At 42.1% G+C, this 25,140-nt stretch overlaps 1 protein-coding gene across 1 annotated transcript in view; it reads left to right on the top strand.

The window, feature by feature from the left end:
- Lamc1 (laminin subunit gamma 1) overlaps nt 1-25,140 on the top strand; it is a 113,073-nt gene that overhangs the window by 74,469 nt on the left and 13,464 nt on the right. Inside the window, exons 4-19 of the mRNA XM_047520317.1 lie at nt 1,918-2,084; nt 5,455-5,643; nt 6,404-6,521; nt 6,879-6,977; nt 7,085-7,221; nt 7,802-7,924; nt 8,015-8,204; nt 8,516-8,628; nt 10,641-10,862; nt 10,963-11,151; nt 15,514-15,759; nt 16,182-16,335; nt 16,899-17,041; nt 17,982-18,160; nt 19,157-19,313; nt 24,797-25,002. Of these exons, the coding sequence (XP_047376273.1) occupies nt 1,918-2,084; nt 5,455-5,643; nt 6,404-6,521; nt 6,879-6,977; nt 7,085-7,221; nt 7,802-7,924; nt 8,015-8,204; nt 8,516-8,628; nt 10,641-10,862; nt 10,963-11,151; nt 15,514-15,759; nt 16,182-16,335; nt 16,899-17,041; nt 17,982-18,160; nt 19,157-19,313; nt 24,797-25,002 (2,632 nt within the window). The remainder of the gene's footprint in view (nt 1-1,917; nt 2,085-5,454; nt 5,644-6,403; nt 6,522-6,878; nt 6,978-7,084; nt 7,222-7,801; nt 7,925-8,014; nt 8,205-8,515; nt 8,629-10,640; nt 10,863-10,962; nt 11,152-15,513; nt 15,760-16,181; nt 16,336-16,898; nt 17,042-17,981; nt 18,161-19,156; nt 19,314-24,796; nt 25,003-25,140) is intronic.

Below are 25,140 nucleotides of genomic sequence, written 5' to 3'. Positions count from 1 at the left end.
AGATAGTTTAGAGGCCCGAGACCTTAGAGAGCAGGCCAAGAATCTTACACTTTTTTACCTTGTATGAGGCTATAGCTTCTCAAGAGCAGAAACATTATTTTTGCATGTAGTGTTCCTGATGATGATGCTTAGCAAGTTAATGAAAACTATAACCAATGAGATATCCAGCAAACTTTTGGGAATAAGGCTGTGATATCAAAACAGTGGATTAGGGAGATTAGTATACAAGCAGAGTGAAAGGAGGGTACAATTAGAGAATTCATATTTCTGTTACGATGCTTTTTAGTTAGGTGTTAGGTAGCACACACCTGATATTAGGTATGATGACATTGGAATAGAAAGAAATATACAGAAGCATTTTCTTGTGCAGGATTATTATCAGGACTTAGTCTAATATGATTTTAAAGTTTAGTGATCCAGGAGAACAGGGCTACCGTTAAAAAGATAAGTGAAGACGATGGGCTAATGTGGTGGAGGTGATGAGTTTAGCTGTAAACAAGTAAAACTTTGGGTCACAGTGGACATCTAAGCTCGTGCAGCAGCCAAGGACAGCAACCTGGGGGAAGGACAAGAGCGGGAAATCCACATTCAGGACCCATCCCGGCACACTTCAGATGATTCCAGAGTGTTCGCATGAATTTTCAAACGATAGTTGAACTGTGAAACTGACAGCTGTCTCTAAGGAAACACGCGAGGGAGGGTCACTGCTCCGCCACGCACGTTAGCATTCACGGAGGGGCCTTGGGTCCTTAGTGTATGGCCATACCTGCATCTTGGGAATCCTTCAGGGAGTCCTGCCCCGTGCAGCCTGAGGAATGTTCTCACTCCTGATACTTGCATGGGGGATGACCTGCCTAATTTAGTGTCTCACCACCTGCACATTGAAATCAGCATGGCAGATTATTGGCATTACCTGTTGATTTATGTGCCTGTGCAATCCTGAGCTCATAAACGAGGCAACTCCTTGATCCTCACAGTAATCCTGCGAGGTAGACATCGTCATCATCCCTGCTTTACAAGTGAGGCTCAGTTACTCTGATGAGTGACAGGGAGGGGTTTCAGACCCAGGCAGCCTGACTGCCTATCCATGCCCTTTTTTGTCCTCATTGTGGTACTTAGGCTTAAACCCAGTGGCACTTTACCACTGAGCTACATCCCCAGTCCTATCTTATTTTTTATTTAGGGACTAAGTTGCTGAGGCTGGCCTGGACCTTGCAATCCTCCTACCTCAGCCTCCCAAGTCATGGGATTACACTGTGGCTGACTTTGCTGGTGCCCTTCTTAACCACTGTACCCTGCTGCCTCTCAACACACTCCTGAGTTCAGGAGTTGATCCTATGGGTGTCCTCGGCAACCATGAGAGGCTCTCCTCTCATACCGGGTTAATACCCTGTGTCCTTTTAAAGAAAGCTACTCTTTCTTTTAACTTGATCTTGCTCGTTTCCTCAGTTTACACTTTTTTTTTTCTCTATACAGTCCCTCCTTCCTCCATTCTTGCCCCCTCCCAGCCCCCATTATGTGTCATCATCCGCTTATCATTGAGATCATTCGTCTTTTGGATTTTTGAGATTGGCTTATCTCACTTAACATGATATTCTCCAATTTCATCCATTTGCCTGCAAATGCCATAATTTTATTATTCTTTATAGCTGAGTAATATTCCATTGTGTATATATATACCACAGTTTCTTTATCCATTCATCAGTTGAAGGGCATCTAGGTTGGTTCCATAGTCTGGCTATTGTGAATTGAGCGGCTATGAACATTGATGTGGCTGTATCTCTGTATCAGTTTACACTTTTGAACAGTAAAACTCAAAAGCATTTTTAGGTTGTTCGTAGTGCTGTTTTAGGTTTTCTGCATCACTTTTGGGAACTTGCAGCAGTTTGTTCTTGGGAGTGTTTCCTTTCTCCCCAGGTGTAAGTGTAACGGACATGCCAGTGAGTGCGTGAAGGATGAATTTGACAAGCTGGTGTGTAATTGCAAACATAACACGTACGGAGTGGACTGTGAAAAGTGCCTGCCTTTCTTCAACGACCGGCCGTGGAGGAGGGCAACTGCGGAGAGTGCCAGCGAGTGCCTGGGTGAGCACACTGGGCCCGCCCGCCTGTTGCCTTGAGGACTCCGAGAGGTACAAGGAGGAACCGGGCTTCCTTTTGTTCCTCCCGGAGAGGAAAACTAAAAGGCAGTGTCTCTCCTGCAGTTTGAAAGTAGCAAACTGCATGTGTTCAGAGGAAAATCATAGACAAAGGCAGCTGACTGCGAAGGCCAGCGGTGCTGGTTTTGTCTCCTTCCTGAGGACCCGCACAGAAGCAGCAGCACCAGGGGTCGGAAATTTGCTTAGATTCAAATACTGGGCCTGCAGGTCCCACTAAAATATGTCTCTACCCTTTTTCTTACTGCCCTGTTCCTTACTGCCCTGTAAGATACAACCTTTCCACAATATTCACGGGAAGGGTTCAGTTCCAGAACCCTCCTCGAATACCAAAATCTGCAGGTGCTTAAGTTCCTTGTATAAAATGGCATAATATTTACATGTAACCTGCACATATCTTCCCATATGCTTTTTTTTTTAAACTTTTTTTTTTAACCCTTTTTTACTTTTAGTTGTAGATGGACATGGTACCTTTATTTTATTTATTTGTGTGGCACTGAGGATTGAACCCAGTGCCCCATACCTGCAAGATGAGCCACAACCCCAGCCCCTCCCATATGCTTTTAAAATCAACTCTAGATTACTTCTATTACCCCATATTTTATAAATGCCGTATAAGTAATTCTTTTTTTTTTCACAACTTGAAGCAAGTACTGCTCAGATTTATTTTAGCTCTTCTTTTATAGTATTAAGTAAAGCAGGATTAAACAAGATACAAGTTATAGAGAAATTACCACAAGATTTGTCATTAACCACACTTTCCAGCAGCTGTCTAACACATAGAGGGTACATTAAGGTCAACTTTTTAAAATTACTCACATAAGCATATTACAGGGAAAGATATTTTCCTCTTTTCATCCTACTGGCCTTTGTTTACCCTTTGGCGTCAGACCTATTGTCAGCATAATGACTGTTTTGCTTTAAACTAATTTTACTGAACTGCTAAGCAAAACATGCACTTAATCTTTTTAGCTCATATTATGTTTTTGTTTTAACCTTAAAGGTCTATTCTGTTACCTAAACAAGCTCAGTCAAAACTAAGTTAGGTTATTTACTGCCAAACAAGTATGAGTGCTTAATTTTGAATTGTTTAGGTAATAAAGACAAGGAAAAGATCTGTATGTGTTCAGTACAGACCTAGCTGTTTTCCAAACACTTTTGATTGGCAGTTGGTTGAATCTTGGGTGCTGAACCCTCAGATACAGAAGGTCAATTATATTGTTCTTACTATCAAAACCTGATTTACTCAGGTGACAACTTGATTAGCATGTGTCAGGTACAATGAGTTCTAGACTAATAATCAAAAGATTATTTCTCAAACCTGTTTTTCCATTATCTCACTAACAAGTGCAATGGGGAGAATTTTCCCATTCTACTGTGGAGAGCTGGTAGCTTTTGGAGGAAGAATAGGTTCTATAGTCTTTAAAAAGGTGAAATGAAAAAGGTAACACATTGTTTATTCCTTTATAATGTAATGGTTTATTCTGAACAGATAGAGGAAGAAAACTCAGGGAAGAAACCATGGAATCATGATTTGCCAAGGGATCAGCACAAACAAACTTTTAAAGCAGTCATAATGTTCTTTCGTCCTTACAAATATTTTTCATCATACTGTCTTGGGAATAAAGGGAATAAGAAAGAAGACACTGTGAACTTGCAGAAGTTTTTGGCAAAAACCTTGAGAAGGGTTTATTTTGACTCATGACTATTTTCATTGATGTGCCTGGAGTGGATTTTCTTATTCATCTTTTGTTTCCCTCAACAAATTCCAGGCCTAAAAATTCATAGCCTCCTTTAGCATTTCTATGCACTGGCTGGAGCTTCTTCAGTTCCATCACTGTATTGAAGTGTCCGGTGTTGGAAGCTATATAATAAAGACTGGCAAAAGACAAAAATGAAGTACTCCTCAGATGTGGCATCTAGATAAGTAGACACGTGGCTTTGGAAAGTATTCTGCTTAATGGTATTATATTTTTAGTCAATCCAGGAAATGATAAAAAAGCAAATGAAACATTGCCAGCTCACTACAGTCAGCGAACTGACTGCTACAGTTAAGAACTTTGATGAGGAAATAAGTCAATTTTCTTTCCTCCTTGGTCTCTCTCCTGCAGCACTGTGGTGCTTCAGAGAGTGCAGTTTTGGGTTGTCGTGATAGGACCGCAGTCCTGTCAGGATGCTGAGGCTAGGGAAGAGAAAATGACGGCTGCCTTCTCTCGTACAAGCTGTCCACGAGGGAGGTGCAGACCTGCTTTTGCTGTGGATCGGATCAGTGTGGACACAGAGATTGTTCTGCCTCCTGGTCTCAGAGCAGCAGATCTCTTAGGTGGGGTGGACTGATGAAGGGATATCGGGCAGCTTGAAGGGACAGAAAGAGCTGTAGAAGGTGGGGAAGTATACAACTAACAACAGAACTCTTTTTAAGTTTTGGTGCCAGTGATTCAAGTTTCTAAAAACAGTTTTCAATTGCAACAACACAAAAGAATTGATTACACAGAAGGGAGAAAAGAAAGAAAATACACATATTCAAATATTTTTAAAAGTTTCACAGGTCCTGTTCTATTTAAAAACCAAACAAAACTTTATTTAACACTCAGGATACTATTATATTCTGGGCAGAATCAATAATGGGGAGAAAAATCATCTTAACATAAATATAGCAAAGACTTTGTGACTACAGATACTTGTTCAGATACAGATACGGTTGTACCCTACTGGAATTGCGGCTCCTGGGAGGTGGATGTGTCTGTTCCCTTGAATTCTGCTCCAGGCACAGAGGCGCTGAGCCAGCCCATGTGCTTCAGGTTTCCCCAGGCTGAATGTGCAAGTAATCCGCACTTGGAAAGTTAGCATCTCAATGACTTTAAATCGTCTGAGGCCTAAAAAGTTAAAATTGGCACTTGTATGTAAATTGGTACCTTATTCTTGGAGTTAGAATGGGAAAGGAAGGATAAAGAGCCAGGAAAATTGTAGTTTGAGTTGGCTTTTATGGGAACAGCTACCTGGAGGCAGATTATTTTCTGAGCACAGGGATTCCTTCTATTTTATGATAACCCTATTTTGTTTTAATAAAGATGAATACTTCTTGGTAAACTGATAATCTGGCTATATAAAATTTTTGTTGACATACTGTTTTCTTGTTGATTTCTAAGGAACAGTGCATCTGGTGGTCGTTCTTATTCTGTCACCACATGTCTCTCACAGAGATGGGGGAAGTCATGGTTTGATTTTATTGGCATCTTTTGGGATGCCATTCGTTCAGGTACGTGGATCTGACATGATGTGTGTGTTCTGTCTGACAGCCTGTGACTGCAATGGCCGATCACAGGAGTGCTACTTTGACCCCGAACTCTACCGTTCCACCGGCCATGGCGGCCACTGTACCAACTGCCGGGATAACACCGACGGCGCCCACTGTGAGAGATGCCGGGAGAACTTCTTCCGCCTGGGAAACCACGAAGCCTGCTCTCCATGCCACTGCAGCCCTGTTGGTAGGTGACGGAAGGACCCACTTCACCCTGGTGGATGGAGAGACAAAATAAGAGTTCCCTAACCTGCAGAAAGTAAAACTGGGTTCCCTGCCCATTTGCACAACCATCAGCAGAGGCGTGCATGTTATTTGTAGCATGCAAATGACTCAGAGTCTGCCTCTGCCCCCTGTCTTCACTCTCTTTAACCATGACGAGCTTTCACATGCTCTTGGGGTGTGCATGAAAGTCAATCATGGCTCTGTGAATAATTAGCAAGAGGGTCCTGTAGACCGTTTGAACTTGGACTGTAAAAGGATGTTTCTTGTTAATGATTTTGTGGAGTCTAATCTCCTTGAAGGGCCGAACTGTTTTCAGCACTCGGCGTGTGTCTAGAGGTGCAGAGCACTCCGTCCATTGCACCTTTTCAGGAGTCTGAGAACCACTTTGTTGTATGAATTTGTAAATTCTCGGCATGAGCCTTAAGGAGCCTGTGCTCACCTCCAGAGAAGTGACTGACCCTGTGCAGGTGTATCGTGGGATGCAGAGTGGTTTGTAAGTGATTAGAATCAACTTAGGATATGTCTGGAAGCTTCACTGTCATGGCATAAGAGGGTGAGATTTTGAGAGTCCCGATGTGAAATTGTATCTTTATTCTCTCTCTGATCACACATTGGTGGTCAGGCATTTCCTTTAGTTATCAGTTGTCTTTCTTTTGACACATGAATTTTACTTTCATGACTGTCTGAATGGGTGGTTAACAGTGAACTCATCTGAACTCCAGGTTCTCTCAGCACACAGTGTGATAGTTACGGCAGATGCAGCTGTAAGCCAGGAGTGATGGGTGACAAGTGTGACCGATGCCAGCCTGGATTCCATTCCCTCACAGAGGCAGGATGCAGGTAAAATGTTTTTAAAACCAGAGACGGGGCAGAATCTATGTAGTCAGTCCATAGTAATCGATCCGCGACTTGTTGGCAACAACGTAAACATTTTCCCCGTGGTAATTATCAACAAGATTCAAGACTAGATGCGGTGATGAGCTACTCGGGGTTTGGCTCACACAGAGTAGGCAGTTTCAGTATCTAAATGCGATGAGATCCTTGGCTGAAACCAAAGCCAGCGTGAAGATGACTTTAGAGATTCCTGTTGTTCTATATGTAGAATTGATTAACACGTAAAGCAAAAGGTTGCCTGAAGGGTGGAGTCTCTCCTCCCTTCTGTTCTCTTATCGTTTTATTCTATTTTCCATCAAATAGGCCGTGCTCCTGTAATCCTTCTGGCAGCACAGATGAGTGTAACATTGAAACAGGAAGGTGTGTTTGCAAAGACAACGTGGAAGGCTTCAACTGTGAGAGGTAGCTCTTCTTTCTTTAGCTGTATTGTTTTCTTATTGTGTTGTGTTGTCATATCACAAGTAAAAATTAAAAAAAAAAATAACCGATTGCATCTTAATCTTTTTCAGATGCAAACCTGGATTTTTTAATCTGGAACCGTCTAATCCTAAGGGTTGCACCCCCTGCTTCTGCTTTGGGCATTCTTCTGTCTGTACAAATGCAGTTGGCTACAGTGTTTATTCCATATCCTCCACCTTTCACAATGGTAATTTAGACTTTGACCCCTAGGACTCTGAGACTAAATTTAAAATGTATTTGTGTTTTTTGGATTAGTAAGTCTTTAAGGGTTTTTGTTTGTTTTGCAGTACGGAGGATTGAACCCAGGAGTACTCCATCCTGAGCTATATCCCCAGCCCTTTTTATTTTTTGATTTTGACAGAGAGTCTCACTAGGTTACTCAGGCTGGCCTTGAATTTGAGAGATTCTTGCCTCATCCTCCCCGGTAGTTGGGATTATAGGCATGTGCCACCTCCTCCAGCTCTTTGAGTTTTTTGATGGTGGAAACATTCCATGTTACTTAAACATGCATGATTGTTCTTGTTTGGTCCTTTAATAGAAGTATACATATGGTTGTGCAATTAACTGTAGCGAGCAGTGAGTACAAATGTTACATAATCATATAGTGTATGCAGCATAGCACACATAGTTACTATTGTAGGAAACATTGGTTCAAAATTTTTATTGATGACTGGAGGCAAGGTGCCGCCTTACCCACGTGTGGGATACAGAGGGCCTGGCTCAGGGTGTTTGCCACAACAGTGCTTGTGTTTTCATCCTGTCTGCAGATGAGGACGGGTGGCGCGTGGAGCAGAGGGATGGCTCTGAAGCTTCTCTTGAGTGGTCCTCTGAGAGGCAGGACATCGCCGTGATCTCAGATAGCTACTTTCCTAGGTACTTCATTGCCCCTGGTAAGTGAGTCTGGGAAGCAGCGTGACTTGCTGGGTGCTTCTCTTTAGCCAGATTCTCAGTTCTTGCCCACCATTGTGTCTGCCTTCCAGCAAAGTTCTTGGGCAACCAGGTGTTGAGTTACGGTCAGAACCTCTCCTTCTCCTTCCGGGTGGACAGACGAGACACTCGCCTCTCTGCAGAAGACCTCGTGCTCGAGGGAGCCGGCTTGAGAGTATCTGTACCACTGATCGCACAGGGCAATTCCTACCCCAGCGAGACCACCGTGAAGTATGTCTTCAGGTGAGGCTGCCTTCTTCGTAAAATCGGGCATGACCTGCATTGTGAAAGTGGTCTCTTCATCTACACACCCCAGTGTGTGTTGAAAGAAGAACTTCTAGGTGATCAAGGTGACCTTGAAGAAGGGAACTTTCCTTTGTCTACCTTTCCCTCCTCCAGTTGTATTGTCAAGCCAACAATCTCCTTTCTGAGTTGGTCGGATTGTCAGAGCTTCGCATTATTGGTTGTGTAAATGGATAAGATGGATAAGAAACGCTTTCCCGGCACCCAGGGTTATCCCTCGAAGGTTAAGGCAGATCTTTCTGTCTCCCCAGGCTCCATGAAGAAACAGATTACCCCTGGAGGCCTACTCTTACCCCTTTTGAATTTCAGAAGCTCCTGAACAACTTGACTTCTATCAAGATCCGTGGGACATACAGTGAGAGAAGTGAGTTGTGATGTCATTTAGGAGAGTCGTTTAAGACAATTGGGTAGAAGGATTCCTGATAATGCAGTTTATCTCTTCTAATACTGTAACGCTAATTATGAAGAAACAATATAAACTACTCCATTATCCATGAATTATATAGAAAAAGTATATTTTTAACCTACCTTCATGGATCTAGAGAAAATTTGCTAAAATTAATAAATAGAATTGTTTTATCATTAATAAGCCAATTGAAGTTATATTGTATGTAAATAGATTTTCTAAAAAAACTAATAATTCTACTGATTCAAGTTGCTTGATCTTCATTTCTCTTTATTTGCTGCTCTGTAATTATCAAGTCTTTTGAATCATTGGCTAAATTATGAAAAATTAGAGATTATTCAATAATCATTTGCTGTAATTTTAAATAAGAATTTAATAAGATGCCATAAATTTTTTTCCTTTAAATTTTTTTTTTTTAAATGATGAACTTCTCCAGGAAGGTGAAGCTGTATGAAGGAGGTGGAGACAGTATGGTGGGGTGACGTTGGCAGTGCCAGCAATGGCTTAGATGTATTGATTTTTGAGATGCTTGTGTGAATATCCAGATGAAAACCACTTGGGATAATCAGAAATATGAACCTAGGCCCCAGGAAGAGTTTAGAACAACAGATCTAGATTTAGAAGGCTGTCAACATACGGGCAATAATTTTCAAATTTAGAAATATGATACAAAATATACAAAGAGAAAAAGGATGGAGTCCTGGAAACACCGTTAATTAGGGCCCATGCCCTGAGACCCAGAGGAGAGAGGAGTTTCACAGAGGAGAGACAGTGAGGGTGGGTGGTAGCACCACAGGGTTTAGACCGGGTGAATGACGAATCGTTGGCGAGGGACTTTTTGTCGATTCTGTTTTCAATCTCTTTTAGATGTGTTGAAACTACATTTAGATTGCAGTGCTTTGAAAATTAATTGAAGGGAAGAAGAAAAATAAAGAATATTCTTTAGAGAAGCTTGACTGTAAGAGAAGAAAAAGAGCCACACCATAACTTGGGAGTAAGAGCAAGACTGAAGAGAGCATTTTCAGTATAGGGAGACTTAAGAATGTTTGGAGTTGGAGGCACGTTAGCCTGAAGAGTCATATCTCACCATCTAACTAGGCAAAAAAAAAAAAAAAAGTCATAAATCTATTAAAAGTTAAATTAAGCCAGCAATACAGAAGTGTTTTTCAACCTTAGGTGGTCAGTTTCCAAGTGAATTATGTAAACAGCAGTGATCTTTTGTAACATGGAGGGAACAAAACAAAACAAAACAAAAAGAAAAACACTTTGAGCAGAGACTGCTGAAGGCTGAGGTGGACTGGAAACTGAGGCAAACCATTGATCTCAAGTCGATTTAAGGCTTCTTCTATTTTTATTTTCTTACAGAAATGGGAAAGCATTGCAACATTAGGCATAATGGCTTTGGAATGATTGCATACAATCAGGAGTAGCCGTGTATATTAGACCTTATTTATTTGATCTTTACTGTTTTATGGAGGGCAAAAACTACAACCTGAGAGTACCTGTTGACAGGTGCTTCCCTTCTCTCTTATCCTTGAAATCTGTAGTTTCTACCTGCTTTTGTGGCAGAAGAGCAAAAGACTACTTAATTGCTACAGGCTTAAACTGTTCTTTCCTTCCACATTCTTACTTGTATCTCTTCTTGCCACAAATGATTGTCCAGTACTTTTAATTTTCACCCTGGTGATTGGGAGAACTCAAAAATCCAACAGCTCTGTGGGGTGTGTGTGTGTGTGTGTGTGTGTGTGTGTGTGTGTTTGAAAATGTTTGCTATACCACTACTACAGATACTTAGCACCCAGTACCACATGATTGTCCTAAATCCAATTTTTTAATTTTCTTCTCCAGCAGACAAATTAAGCCAATGACCAATTTGGAATTTGGCTGTTCTTTAGAGTTACTGACTTTTCACAAGCTTATGGGGAATGGAAGACACTTTAATGATTCTCTGTGCCACACCATATACGCAGGTGCTGGATATCTGGATGATGTCACCCTGGCAAGTGCTCGTCCTGGACCTGGGGTCCCTGCAACTTGGGTGGAGACCTGCACCTGCCCAGCGGGTTATGGAGGGCAGTTCTGTGAGATGTGCCTCCCAGGTTACAGGAGAGAAACTCCGAGTCTCGGGCCGTACAGTCCATGTGTGCTTTGTACCTGCAATGGACACAGTGAGACCTGTGACCCTGAGACAGGTGAGAGAATGATTGGCAGCTGCTGGGCCTGACTCCTCTTTGGTGGTGGGTTGGCAATGCCCGTCATCTCACGTCCTACTCACACCTGCTGTTTGCGTAGGTGTCTGTAACTGCAGAGACAATACTGCTGGCCCCCACTGTGAGAGGTGTAGTGATGGGTACTATGGAGATTCAACCGTGGGTTCTTCCTCTGACTGCCAACCTTGTCCGTGTCCTGGGGGCTCAAGTTGTGCTGTTGTTCCCAAGACGAAGGAGGTGGTATGCACCAACTGTCCGACTGGTACCACTGGTGAGTCTGTGCTTTCCATCATGTTCAATGTTCCATCTTAGGGAAAAGACTTGGGGGAAAGGGTTTTGGGGCATAGGGGTGTGTGGGGTTTTTTTTTTTTTTTTTGGAATATTTTGTTTAGTTCAGTGATTGTGGTTTTCCTCATAGGAAAAGGTTTTATAGGAAACAGGTTAATTGTGGATTCATAAAACGCACATCAGATTACTGAATACAGCTATTAACATCTGCTAGTATTTGTGGCCAGGAGCTGCTCTAAGCACTGTATGCACACCTCCTCATTAAACCTCGAAGCCAAGGTCACTTTACCATTCCTCCCCTGATGTGACGAGAACATGGAGGCACGGAGACGTGGAGTTCCACTGAGCTACGTCCCCAGCCCTTCTTATTTTTTATTTCAAGACAGGGTCTCACTGAGTTGCTGAGTCTGGCCTCCAACTTTTCATCTTCTTTGCCTCAAGCCTCCCAAGTGGCTGGGATTACAGGCGTGTGCCTATTCAAAGCTGTAAAATACAAATGTATTTCTAAAAAAAAGGGCTGGGGATGTACCACAGGTTCAATCCCTAGTACCAAAACCAAACAAAAACAAACAAACAAAACCCAACCAAATGAAAAGGACTCTATTTCAAGGAAGAATTTTAAAATTACCTCTTTACATCAAGAATTCCAGGACAATCCAGCAAACTGAAAGTCAAGTTTGCGTTCTCATTTTATGAGAGTGAGTATGCTATAGCGATCATTATCTCCAGAGCCAGACTGCCTCGGGTGGAATACCAGCTCTAACTGGCCATGCAGCCATGGACACGGAACTCCACGTCTCCGTGCCTCAGTGTTCTCATCACATCACAGGAGGGATGGTAAAGCGACCTCAGTTTCAAGGCCTGTCCACTCCTCCAGCATCATAATGGAGAGGTTCTGGCCAGCCTTCTGGCACAGCCTCTGACCTTGTTACAAGCTTCTCATTTAGAAAATATTGCCACTGTATCTCCATGAAACCCTGCACCTTCCAATGCAGAATGACTCATTTGCTTAAGGCAGTTGAGCAAATGAGGAATAGAAATTAGTGTCGAATTTCATGTTCCTGACTTTCTTGCATTTCTTTATAAATTATTTCAAACTGATAATGCAAACATAAAATTGTAAATGTTAATGGGGTACCATGTGCATTTCAGTACACATATATGTTGTCTTGCTTTTTGCTTTTTTCCTTTTTAAGGAGTGACCCAGCAGAGTCCCACACAGATTGCTCTAGCCTCAGTCCCCAGTATCCACTCCTGAACCTGCCCTCTGTGCCCCAGACCTCCTGGGCTTCATTTAGTGCCTCAAGCATGCTGGCAGCTGAGATCATGCATGGCATGCTTCTACATGTGACTTAATCTTTAAAATGGTTTTCAGAGGTAAAGAAATACCAATGATCCGTTTTTCCAGCAAACTCGAGTGCATGTCTTTAGGAAGACAAAGACAAGTAAAGATGGTCCCCTCTACTCAGAGGCTAAATTCATGGAGGAAAACACAGATAATTGAATACAGCATGGTTAGTTCAGTTAAAAGAGTGGACACAGGAGTGCTGCTGGGGGAAGAAAGGAGGACACCTCTCCCCTTGAGGGGAGGGAAGATAAGGAAAACCAAGGTTCGAAAAAGCAACTCTTGCCCAGAGTGAAGCCATACAGCTAGGATTTGAACCTGGGTCCTAAACTTTAAAAGAAAGAGGTTGACTCTTGGTAGCTACCAAAGTGTATTTTGGACTTTTTCACAGACTACTAGATATTTCTATGTTAGCTTTCCTACATAATTTTAGTTTAAATTCTATTCAAATCGTGTTTCAAAACTTTTAAAATATGGGTCATATTATCTGATGAGAAGCCTAACTGGAATGCGGCCTGGTGCTGGTCTGAAGATGGATCTGGGTAGGAGTCCGTTGGCTGTTTACATCAGGGCCACGTGGGCCCCTGGACTCATCCTCTGCAACCTCCTGCTGCCTCCACTCGCTCTCTCCCCGTCTCCACCCACATTTTTTTGTTCAGCTCATCGGTCTGCATTTGCTAAATCCAGTGGTCAGTTTTCAGTCGTCATCCTACCTGGTCTCCCAGCCAGTGCTGGACGCTGTTGACCACCCTCTGCTGCAGACGTGGTCCCCTCCTGCCTTTCATGCCACTTCAAGGCTTGTTTTCCTTCTGTCCCTCTTTTGTTCCCCTGTTTCTTAACCGGGGGGCTTTCATGTTAGCTTGATCTTCAGTCTCCCTATAGGTGCTCAGATCTCCTCTTTAGGCTTCAAAAGCCCCTCAGTGCCTGTGACTGCAAATTCTGTGTCTTCAGCCCTGAGCAGCAGCTACCTGTTGCCCATCCCTGCCTGGGTGGTGGGCTGGAAGCCTTCTGCTTGTCCCTCCACATCCAGTCTCTGTCCCCTGTGGATGAGACCTGTATGTGCTACATCAAAGCCAGTCTCCATTGGAGTTCAGAAACAGCAGAAAGCACACAAGGTAATCAGAGAGAAGGAGGAGGGTGAGGGCAGGGCATTTTCTGGGTCACGCCTTCTCTGGGGTCCTCTGGTTTTGTGACCCCCAAATTTAATTTGTTAGCTCTTGACAGTTGGCCTCCAAACAGCTCTATCTTTAGGCTCTAGTAATTGCTTGCTCCACCTGCACCCTGAGGGACAGGCTCTGGAGCCTGTCCCTGGTGCTGCACTATCCTTGTGGCTTCCAACACTGCCCAGACAGCACCTTTATTAAACTCTGCCCAAGTCTTGCTAATTTGAATGTACCAACTATTTTCTGCTGTGATTTTGATTCATATAGTTAAAGGAATCCCCAATTTAAGCAAATATAAGGTAAATCTTTGACAGTCTTTTTCCTCCAACCCCAACCCTGTTATTTTCCTAATTTTCTTCTTTATATTCAATAAATATGCTACCATCCACCTAGTTGTTCAACTTAAAATCCTAGGGCTTGTACTTGATTCTTTCTTTCATTTTCCAGAAATAGTCTGCAGGTCTTACTGATTGTTTCAAATCTGATCGCTTTCACTACCTCCTCTGCCTCCATCCTGGTTCCAGCTGCTGTCGTCTCTTACCTGGACTTGCCTCGCCTGCCTCACCTGCTTCATCTGCTTCACCTGCTCCCCTAAGAACCATTCTTCACATGGAGGCTAGAAAAATCCTTTTAAAATGTAGACCAGATCATAGCGCTTTTAAAACACCCCAGGAGCTTCTCCCTGCACTTAAGTTGAAATCCAGATTGCGAAGTCCTCTGCATGGGTAGGTTCCTACTGCTTCTGCAGATTGACCCATTTTTCTGAAACATTTTTTCCCTTGGGTATTATCTCTGTCTTTCCATCCTCTTCCCAGTGTCTCTCTACAGAGACTTTCTCTAACCCAATCTAAAGTCTTTATCACTCTTATTCTATCACTTACCTCGTTCATGCTCTTTTAACTTTTTTATGCTTATCCCTATCTGAAGTAGTCTTGTTTATTTCAGTGTCTGTGTGTTGGTTCTCCCAGATGCAGCATAGGCTTCAGGAGAGCAGAGACCGCCTCATTTGCATCTTGACAACCTAGAACAGTGCTGGCCTACAGCAGATGCTCTGTAAATATTTGTTGAATGAATAAATGAGCATACAGTTCTCCAAAACCTCTAGGCTCTTTTAAATCTTTTTGGATACAAAGATAAAAAGAGTGTTGGAGCTCTTAGTACCTGAGCTAATGATGGTTGGAAACTAGAAAAGGAAGGATGAGGAGCAGTGAGTTTAGTATCAGGGGAAAGTGCCCATTTCTGGCTCTGCCTGTCTTTCTGTCATTTATTTGGTTGTGGGCAAGCTACTTAACCTGCCTGTACCCTTAGCTCCAATAGAAACAAGTGGCAATGGATGTTTTCTAAGTTCTCTTCAAGAAATCTGATTCTATACTAGTTGACACTGCTCAACAAGAGACAGCAAGGGTCTGTTAGATGTTGAGAGCATGATCTTCCTTAGTGTGTCATCCGGGACACCTGTGGTACTGAGAGTGGTACTTCATCTTTTTTAGTGATATCAGCCAAGACCAGCACATGCATTGCCATCCCTTGGAACTGGAGCAGTTCATAATCTTCAGACCTGACTCATTTACAGAGCACTTTTAAATACATGATGTTGGTTAATTGTCAGAGCGTTTGCAGTGGGGCAGGCAAACCAGAGCCTGCCTTTCTCAGGGGAAGTGGAGTTGTGCTCAGGGTCACTCCACTGATCTGGCCCAGTGCTGGGGCTGCAACCCAGGGCTCCTGCCCACACTGTACTTTGTCACCTTGCATCTGATGGGTAGACTACACAATCTGTGACCAGTGATAACTTAGCACCAGATCCTTCTGTCATAACATCAGATCATCTCATCCCCAGGTAAGAGATGTGAGCTCTGTGATGATGGCTACTTTGGAGACCCCTTGGGTAGAAACGGCCCTGTGAGACTATGCCGCCTCTGCCAGTGTAATGACAACATTGATCCCAATGCCGTGGGAAATTGCAATCGCTCCACAGGAGAGTGCCTGAAATGCATCTATAACACTGCGGGCTTCTATTGTGACCGGTGCAAAGAGGGATTCTTTGGAAATCCCCTGGCTCCCAATCCAGCAGACAAATGCAAAGGTAATCAGCCATTGGTCCAATCTTGCGACAGGTATATTCCTTTATTCTGCAGATTCGTTGTGTGTCTCTTTAAATACACATAGTCGTTTGGTCTAATGCAGTACTAGCCAATAAAAATACAGTGTGTCATCACATTTTAAAAAGTAAAGCAGGAGAAATTAGTTTTAATTAAAATTTTATTTGACCTAATATAGCCAACATTATCATTTCAACAAATACCAGTGAAAAATTGTCAATGAAATACATGTTCTTTTTTACACCAAGTCTTCAAAATCCAGTGTGCTTTTCACATTGACAGCAATGCTCCATTCAGACTGGCCACCCAGTCCATATTGGAAGCCATGTGGGTGACTCGTGTTTGGTATTTCTCTCAAGTGACTTGCATCCTTTGCGCTTTCTCTCTCTCTCTCTTCCTGCTCTAGCCTGCAATTGCAATCCATATGGCACCGTGAGGCAGCAGAGCAACTGTAACCCTGTGACTGGTCAGTGTGAGTGTCTGCCTCACGTGTCTGGCCGGGACTGTGGTACTTGTGACCCTGGCTTCTACAACCTGCAGAGTGGACAAGGCTGTGAGAGGTGAGGCATCAGTGATGGGTGGAAGTCTTCTTTATTTTTTGTATTGTAAGAAGTGAATTTTTATGTTATATTTAATAGTGGCTTGATTTTGTTCAGGAATGATTTGAGTGCCTGATACAGGAAAGTCACCCTTAAGGGATAATCCTAGACAGTTGTAAATAGGCTAATGGGACAAAGGAGTGATCCCAGCTGTGTCAATCACCTGAGCAATGTCTTGATAAAGTTACAAATTACCAGGCTCTTTCTGTGAAACTTAGAATCAGACCCTCCAGGTTTGCAACCTGGGAATTCCTATTTTCAAAGCTCCTGGTCAGTGTTGATGCAGTGTCAGTGTGGAGAGCCCCTGGTATTGGTTAAGCTTAGGACTTGGTTAAGTCATAGGTAGCCCTCATAAAAATTACTTGAACCTCAGGGGCTTAGTGATCCATAACATTCTCTCTTAATAACCTTCAACATACTGTTTTCTGCTACAGATTACATCAATACTATGCTGAAATAAAGCCACGAAGTTTTGCTTAAAACCTGCTTTTCCTACCTTAGGAATGTCCTATGTTCATTTTCAGGTGCAACTGTCATGCTTTGGGTTCCACTAACGGGCAGTGTGACATCCACACTGGCCAGTGTGAGTGTCAGCCGGGCATCACCGGTCAGCACTGTGAGCGCTGTGAGGTCAACCACTTTGGGTTTGGACCCGAAGGCTGCAAACGTAAGACATGTTGGTGGCATGCAATGCCAAGTCTCCCCTGATTCCGGTAGCGCCTGTGTCCAGAAAGGACTTTGACAGTCTCTGTCCAACCCCCTGGCTTATGGTCAGATGGTTCCTAAGTCATCATAGGTGCTTTATTCCATGAATATTTTCTAGAACTCCAGAAATTGAGGACTTCTCTGATTTCTTTGCAACCACCTTATTTATATATCCTTTTAAATGTTTTTGATTCTTTCCATCTTGAAAGATCAGGGCTCAACTTGCTCACTGTGTTTAGAGGAGCTTTTTAATTGATCGCATTCTTAGTGCAGACAGTGAAACAGTGAAGGATCCTGTTCGCAGTGTGCTCATTGACTTACTGACTGCGGTTGCTTCCCGCCCTGGGGCCCCTTCTGGAACGGTTGCATATAAACATCTGCTTCTTTTTGGCATAAACACTTGCCTGGAATTAGGCCTCGGAACAATTTGGTGTTTTTGCTTTCTGAATTCCTTCATTTCTCCTGTGGAATGTAGCATAAGTCATTGACTCAGTTCAGAGAACAAAGTGAGTAAACAAACTATAAAATAATGCAAGAGAAGCATTTAGCACTTGGGTTTTCTCATTCTTCAGAGAAATGTTAAGCAGAGGGGAGGTAAAGATAGAGAGGAATTCTTGAAGTGCATGAAAAGTGCACTTACTAGTTTAATGATTTCTGTAATTATTAAGTAACATGAAGTGTGTCCTAAAAGATGCGTGTTTTACTGTAAGGCTTATTTTGACTTTTAAAATATCTATCTTCTCTGCCAAGTGGACTTAACCATTTAATTTCACGTCAATAGACCTTTAAAAAACAGTCGGCTTATAACGATAGTAGAATCAGCTTATTGTTACCAGTCTAAGTTAAGGGAATGCTCCCTCCCTCCTTTTGCTTCTTATGTACTGTTTCCCCTCATTCTGCAGCTTGTGACTGTCATCCTGAGGGGTCTCGCTCACTCCAGTGCAAAGATGATGGTCGCTGTGAATGCAGAGAAGGCTTTGTGGGAAATCGCTGTGATCAGTGTGAAGAGAACTATTTCTACAATCGTTCTTGGCCTGGCTGCCAGGAATGTCCAGCTTGTTACCGGTTGGTGAAGGACAAGGTGAGCTGTCAACAGTGCGTTCCTTCATTCATTCAGCAGACATTGAGTGGAAACTTAGCACACAGCTCCAGAGAAAAAGTGGTAAACAACATAGACGTAATCCCTCTTCTCGGAGGCTTATGTTCTAGTTAGGAGGGAAATAAGAAAAATTTTAAAATAAGCAAGAAATATCGAGATAAGTGCCAGAAAGAATATAAACAGAATACCTGCCAGAAACTACTTTCTATAAGACCTCTTTCAGGAAATTCCTGGGAAGTGAGAGCTTCAGAATGAGAAGGAATGAGCCAAGTAAGAAGTAATGGCAGGTTGTTCCCAGCAAAAGGAACCTGGCATAGGAGGACGTAGAAGCCAGAGGGCCATGGAGCCTACTGATTGAAGGGAGAGTAGCTTGGGACGAGACTGGAGTGTCTAATAGGGACAGGTTATATAGGACCATGGTGACCCTAGAGAAGAGTTCACACCTTATTCCAAATCCATTGGGAAGGCACTGGAGAACTCTTCCAAGCTTGGAAATCCAGTTTGCAATTTGAAGAGGAGCACTGTGCTGTGGGAAGAGGGTGGTTAGGTGTGGGCAGAAGAGGAACTGCCATCCCATTATAAATGCCTGTGTCAGGGGCGGGGTAGCAGGAGAGAAGAATCAAGGATGGGTCTTGGGTCTTTTGCTTAGGGTAGCTGAAGATGCTATGTACTCAGATGACCCAGGGAGAACAGAATTCAGAGGTATGATTTTGGATGTTAAATCTGAGTTACTATCAGAGGAAAGTGGGAAAGGCAAGAAGGTAATCGACTACTCGGGGAGAGGACAGACTGAAGAACTGTCTGCTGGTGGTGTTTGAAGTCCGAGGGAGCCATGGCTTGGAAATCTTCCTTTGGAAACCAGAGAAACAAAGAAAAAGTACCCATAACATCTGTTTAACACATACTCATACAGTGCCTCTGAAATTCCTTCAGGAAGTAGAGTTGAGCTCTTTCCCTTTTCTCCTCCATTATGTTCAGGTTGCTGATCATCGAGTGAAACTCCAGGAATTAGAGAGTCTCATAGCAAACCTTGGAACTGGGGATGAGATGGTGACAGATCAAGCCTTTGAGGATAGGCTAAAGGAAGCAGAGAGAGAGGTTATGGACCTCCTTCGTGAGGCCCAGGACGTCAAAGGTACCTGTGATTAAACGTAAATTTGTGATGTGGTTCCTCATTCAGTTAATTAGTAAGGTTTTATAAAATTCTTTCTCAATTTTTAAACTATTTGCATAATAATGTGTATTATTTTACTTTAGAGTAGTATTTGAAAAAACAATCTATCAATTTAATGTTTTAAGATAAAATAAACAGAAGGTAATTTTCCAATCAGTCAAAAATATTGTCTAGTCAGATTTAAAGTATTTTATAAATTTGTTCCATTACAAGGTGTCTTTAAGTTTAAACTGGGTACAGTGGTGCATACTTGTAATCCTAGTAGCTCAGGAAGCTAGGAGGAAGGTCACAAGCTCAAAGCCAGTCTCAGCAGTTTAGCCAGACCCTCTACAACTTATCAAGTCCTTGTCTCAAGACAAAAGAAAAAAGGACTAGGGATATAGCTCAGTGTTTAAAGAGCTCCTGGGTTAAATCCCTAGTGATAATTAATTTATTATTTTTTTATGCACTACTTCAAGCATTGACTGAACATCTAGCTACAGAATATGCAACAGTTAGTATTTGCAAAAGTGAACATTACAAACTAGTGCCTACTTATGAAATTTTTCATTTGATTAGCAAACAGGTGTGCTACTAACATTATAGAAAAACATATGCTTTATTCTTACAGCCATCGTTAAGGTCCTTTGCAATTGAATTAAACCTTTGCACAGAATCTGATGAGATTAATAACAAAGGATAGATTGGCTTAAGATGTAGGGAACAGTTTAAAATACTTTATTGACTTTAAGAGACAACTTAGGTTTTGTTTTGTTTTGTTTTGTTTTTGTGCAGTGCTAGGGATTGAACCCAGGGCCTTGTGCTTGCAAGGCAAGCACTCTACCAACTGAGCTATATCCCCAGCCCACAACTTAGTTTTTAAAACATTAAAGTTAAAAGTATTTTAAATAATTGATGTTTGTTTTTAAAAATCACTTTGAAGTCTTGTTTTTATTTCTTACTCTGTGAATTAAGCTTTTTTTAAACTCAGGCAAGTGCTTTTTTCACTCATTGAGTACCATTAGTAAGCCAGGCACTTGCTCAACACACTAGTAATGAAAAGACAGAAAGACCCAGCTCCATCAGGCCTGCTGTGTTATGGGGCCTCCCATCACTGAGATGTAAGAGTACAGAAGCACCAAGTCAATGTACATTCAAAGTATACTTGCAACAGCAATGATTGACTTCACGGTTGAGCTTATAGATCTCTCCAATTGGAGTTGCATAGAGAGGCCTTCCTGTCAGAGTATAGATCAACAAAAACAATATGTTCCTCATTTGTTCTTATAAATATTTCAAATATATAGAAATTGGTTTTATGCAATTATTGGAATAGAGAAAGAAGTCATTGGATGTATCCTGTTTGGGCCAGTTTGATTTTTATATGAGAGGCCAGACTTTGTTCTATAAAGTCAACTTTTAGAAATTGAAAGTAAAATGAGAGATCAATAGCTTATTTTAACATTGTGTTTATGTGTTTGTTTTGTTTTTAATTGTTTGTGTTACATTTTAGGTCCTAAACAGAGATTAAGAAAAATTCGAGTCTTTCCCTTTTCACATATAGTATCTTTTCAAGTCTTTCTCTTTTCACATATAGCATCTTTTCAAGTCTTTCTCTTTTCACATACAGCATCTTTTCAAGTCTTTCTCTTTTCACATACAGTATCTTTTCCAGATGTTCATCTTCTAGCAACAACTTTTGACACACACATTTTTTCATGAACTGGAGTTGTTGTTCTATTGGACAGTCGACTCTCATCTGTCTTGCCGTATACATGAAAAATTGAATATGGGGTTTCATCTGAAGCACTGCCCCTTGACCTACTCCTGTGTACCAGAGCCTAGCTCTTTGCTGGCAAGAAAGGAAGGGCGCCAGCTTTGGCACCTGCATTCCAAGCATCTTGATGCAGCTTAGCTGTGCACAGCTCCCTTTGGCCCCAATTGCCACCTGAATTCCTGTGCCCAGGAAGGTGATCCTGTTGGATGAAAACTCTGATAGGATCCATTATATCTCTCTGAGCCAGAGCACAGTGTGTTGCTGCTTCTGTCAGCCCTAGGGGCATCCTAGACAGGCTGGGTCTGGAGTCGCTTTCCCTAAGATCTCAGGGAGTTCCTGACTGACCTTGCCTGCTGAGGTTCAAACTAGCTAAGAATGAAAGTGTCTTCACAATTATTTATCTTTTAAGACTATCCCCAGGTATTCATTTGTAGTTTAAACTTGTGTTTATTATACAGATTTGAAAGGAGATTATACAGTGCATTAGATCTGGCAAGTAGACACTTGAGATTGGAAGGCATTTGAAGTGAACCTACCAGTTAGTCCTTTTTTCAGATAGTGTTGTTCTGTAAAGAACTGGACAAAGAGATGGAGAACTATTGCATTCTTCAGGGTCTAAAGGGAAGGGGCTTCTCGAATATTACTGGTTGCATCTCCCTCCTAAATGTGAATGATTTTCTTTGATCTAAGCTCGTTTATGTTCTTGGTACTTTCTTAAGATTATTCAAAAATTACCTAAGTGACCTTCCAGGCAAGACCACTGTGTGTAGTAAGCCCAAGGTTGTGCAATGGATCACCTTTGTACATGTATTTGGGGGCCCTGCTTCAAAAGTGTATTTGTCTCTTTGTTCTTAACTTTGACCTCTGTTTTTACATTGAGCCCATCATGCTGAAATAAGAACAGATCAGTTTTTTAAAGTTAGATGTATTTATTAAAACAATATAAACTGTACATATTAATGGGTTGATGTGGATCATTTGATGTTTGTATAGATGGTGTAATGTTTAAATCAAGTTAAATTTATCTATCTCCTCAAACATGGTATTATTATTTCTTTTGGGTAAAATCTTTCAAAATCCTTCCTTCTGGCTTCTTTTTTTTTTTTTAATATTTGTAGTTGTAGATGGACATCATACCTTTATTTAGTTTATTTTTAATACAGTGCTAAGGATCGAACCCAGTGCACCACTCATATGAGGCAAGCACTCCACCACTGAGCCACAACCCCGGCCCTCCTTCTGGCTTTTTGAAGTGTACCGTACATTATTGTCTATTGCCACCCTGTTTTGCTCTTGCACACCAGAACTTCTTGCTCCTATGTAATTGTATCTTAGTACCATTATCAATCTTTCATTATCCCTACCACCTCCTCTTCTCTCCATCCTCTGATAACCACTATTCTATGAGATCAAATTTGTTCTTGTTTTTTGCAGCTCTGGGGACTGAACCCTGGACCTTGCACATGCTAGGCAAGTGTTCCATGACGAAGCTACACCCCCAGCTCTTTATTTATTTATTTTTAAAAATATTTTTAGTGTAGATGGACTCAATGCCTTTATTGATTTATGTGGTGCTAAGAATCGAACCCAGCACCTCACACATGCTAGGCAAATGCTCTACCACTGAGCCACAACCCCAGCCCCCCAGCTCTTTATATTTTATTTTGAGACAGAGTCTCTCTCAGTTGCTCAGGCTGACCTCATAAACTTGTGATCCTCCTGCCTCAGCCTCCTGAATTGCTGGGTTTACAGGTGTGCGCCACCACAACTGGCAAGATCAATTGTTTTGCATTCCACATATGAGTGAAATCACGTGGTAGTTGTTTTTCTGTGCCTGGCTTACTTCACTTCACATAATTATCCCCAGCTTCATCCATGTTGTTGCAAATGACAAGATTTCATTCTTTTTATGGTCAAATAGTATTCCATTGTGCATACCACATTTTCTTTGTCCATTCATTGATTGATAGACACTTTCTTGTTTCCGTCTCTTGATCATGGTGAACACGGCTCTTCCATGTTTCTGTTTCAATAGAGAGATAGACATTGCTGCACCATGTGGTTGTTCTGTTTGTATTTATTTTTATTTTTGGTGTTGGGAATTGAACCCAGGGTTTCTTTACCACTGAGTCACATTCCCAACCCTTTTTGTTTTTTATTTTGAGACAGAGTCTTGCTAAATTGCTTAGGGTCTCACTAAGTTGCTAGACTGGCCTCGAACTTAAGATCCTCCTGCCACAGCTTCCTGAGTCACTGGGATTACAGGCACACACCACTGTACCAGGCCTGTTATTAATTTTTTGAGAAACCTCTCTACTGTTTTCCATAATGACTGTATTCATTTACATTCTTACCCATAGTGCGCAAGGAATACCTTTTCTCCACATCCTTACCAGCACTTGTTACTTTTGATTATAACCATTCTAACTGGGATAAGGTGCTATTTCGCTGTGGTTTTAATTTGTGTTTCCCTCATGATTCCTGAAGTTGAATTTTGTATGTCTCTTTTGAAAATGTCTATTCAGGTCAAGTGCCCATTTTTAAATCATGTTATTTGGTTTTTTGCTATTGAGTTTTTGGAGTTGTAGGTACCAAGCCATTGTCAAATGTATAATTTGCACATTTCCTCCCATTCTGGAAATTGTCTCTGCAATCTGTAGATGGTTTCCTTTGCCATGCAGAAGACTTTTTTTGTTTGATCTAATCCTGTTGGTTTATTTTTGGTTTTGCTTCCTCTGCTTTTGGGGTCTTGTCCAAAAATCTCTTCCCCATTCTGACATCCTGAAGCCTTTCCCCTGTTTTCTTCTAGTAGTTGCATTGTTTCAGTCTTAAGTCTTTAATCCATTTGAGTCGATTTTTGTAACTGATGAGAGATAGGGCTCTAGTTTCATTCTTGTGCATGTGGATGTCCGGTTTTCCCAGCACCAAGAATTAAAAAGACTGTCCCTTCTCCAATATGTGTGCTTGGCCACTTTGTCAAAAATCACTTGGCTGTAGCTGCGGAGTTTATTTCTTGCTCTCCATTTTGTCCCCCTCACTGGCCAGTTTTGCGTATGACTTACTCAGTGGTTTTTGTGTATTAATATAACCTCAAATACCAGCAGGCTCTTATTTACATGGACTTTTTGGTTTATTAGGACCCAAGTATTAAGTTTAAGTTGACCATTGTTAATAAAGAGCGATTTAAAGAGCTATTTAAAAGCAGAGATCAATTTAAAAGAATTTCATCTGTACAAGGGGGAAAGGGTTGGAGCAATAGTCTGTTTAATTCAAAACACAAAGTGAGTTGAACTTGCCCTACTTCAACTTTGGTTTTAAACAGTTTTTCTTTCCCAAGTTTTGAAATACACGTAGCTTTCAGGTGTGGCAGTGTTTTTAACAACAATGTGTATTTATAATTAGGTTTGGCATGTGCTGGAATATCAAAATCAATTTTTCTTTCCTTCATCAAACATTCCTCTTTTCCAACCTCTGTCTGTGTAAGGCTGGGGCTGTATAGTGGGAAAGAGGCCAGGCAGTTGGAGACCTGTTGAGGAGTAGCCGTGGAGGTGTGAAGGCCGTGGTAGAGACTGCGCATCTCCGCTGTGGGGAAGCTTGTCGGGAGGTGCTGAATTTGGAAGAGCCGAGATGCAAGGCACCATGCCCTCTTCTGATCATTTACGGCCCTTCTTCCACAATGCCATTACAGATGTGGACCAGAACTTGATGGATCGCCTTCAGAGAGTGAATAACACTCTGTACAGCCAAATCAGCCGTTTGCAGAACATCCGGAACACCATCGAGGAGACCGGGAACCTGGCCGAGCAAGCACGCGCCCGCGTGGAGAGCACGGAACAGCTGATTGAGATCGCCTCCAGAGAACTCGAGAAAGCAAAAGTCGCAGCTGCCAACGTGGTGAGTGGGTGGGAAGCTCGGGATGCGGGGCCGATCGGGGAGCCCTTTGGAAAACTGTGGCAAGTGCGTTGGGGCAGTGACGTGCTCCTTCAGCTCCTCCCCTGCCAGAATGCCTCATCCCTCGCTGTCCTGAGTACC

This window comes from Sciurus carolinensis, chromosome 12 (assembly GCF_902686445.1).
Source record: "Sciurus carolinensis chromosome 12, mSciCar1.2, whole genome shotgun sequence".
Taxonomy (NCBI): domain Eukaryota; kingdom Metazoa; phylum Chordata; class Mammalia; order Rodentia; family Sciuridae; genus Sciurus; species Sciurus carolinensis.
The sequence above is the reverse complement of the archived record's forward strand: the minus strand, read 5'-3'. Positions and strand labels throughout refer to the sequence as shown.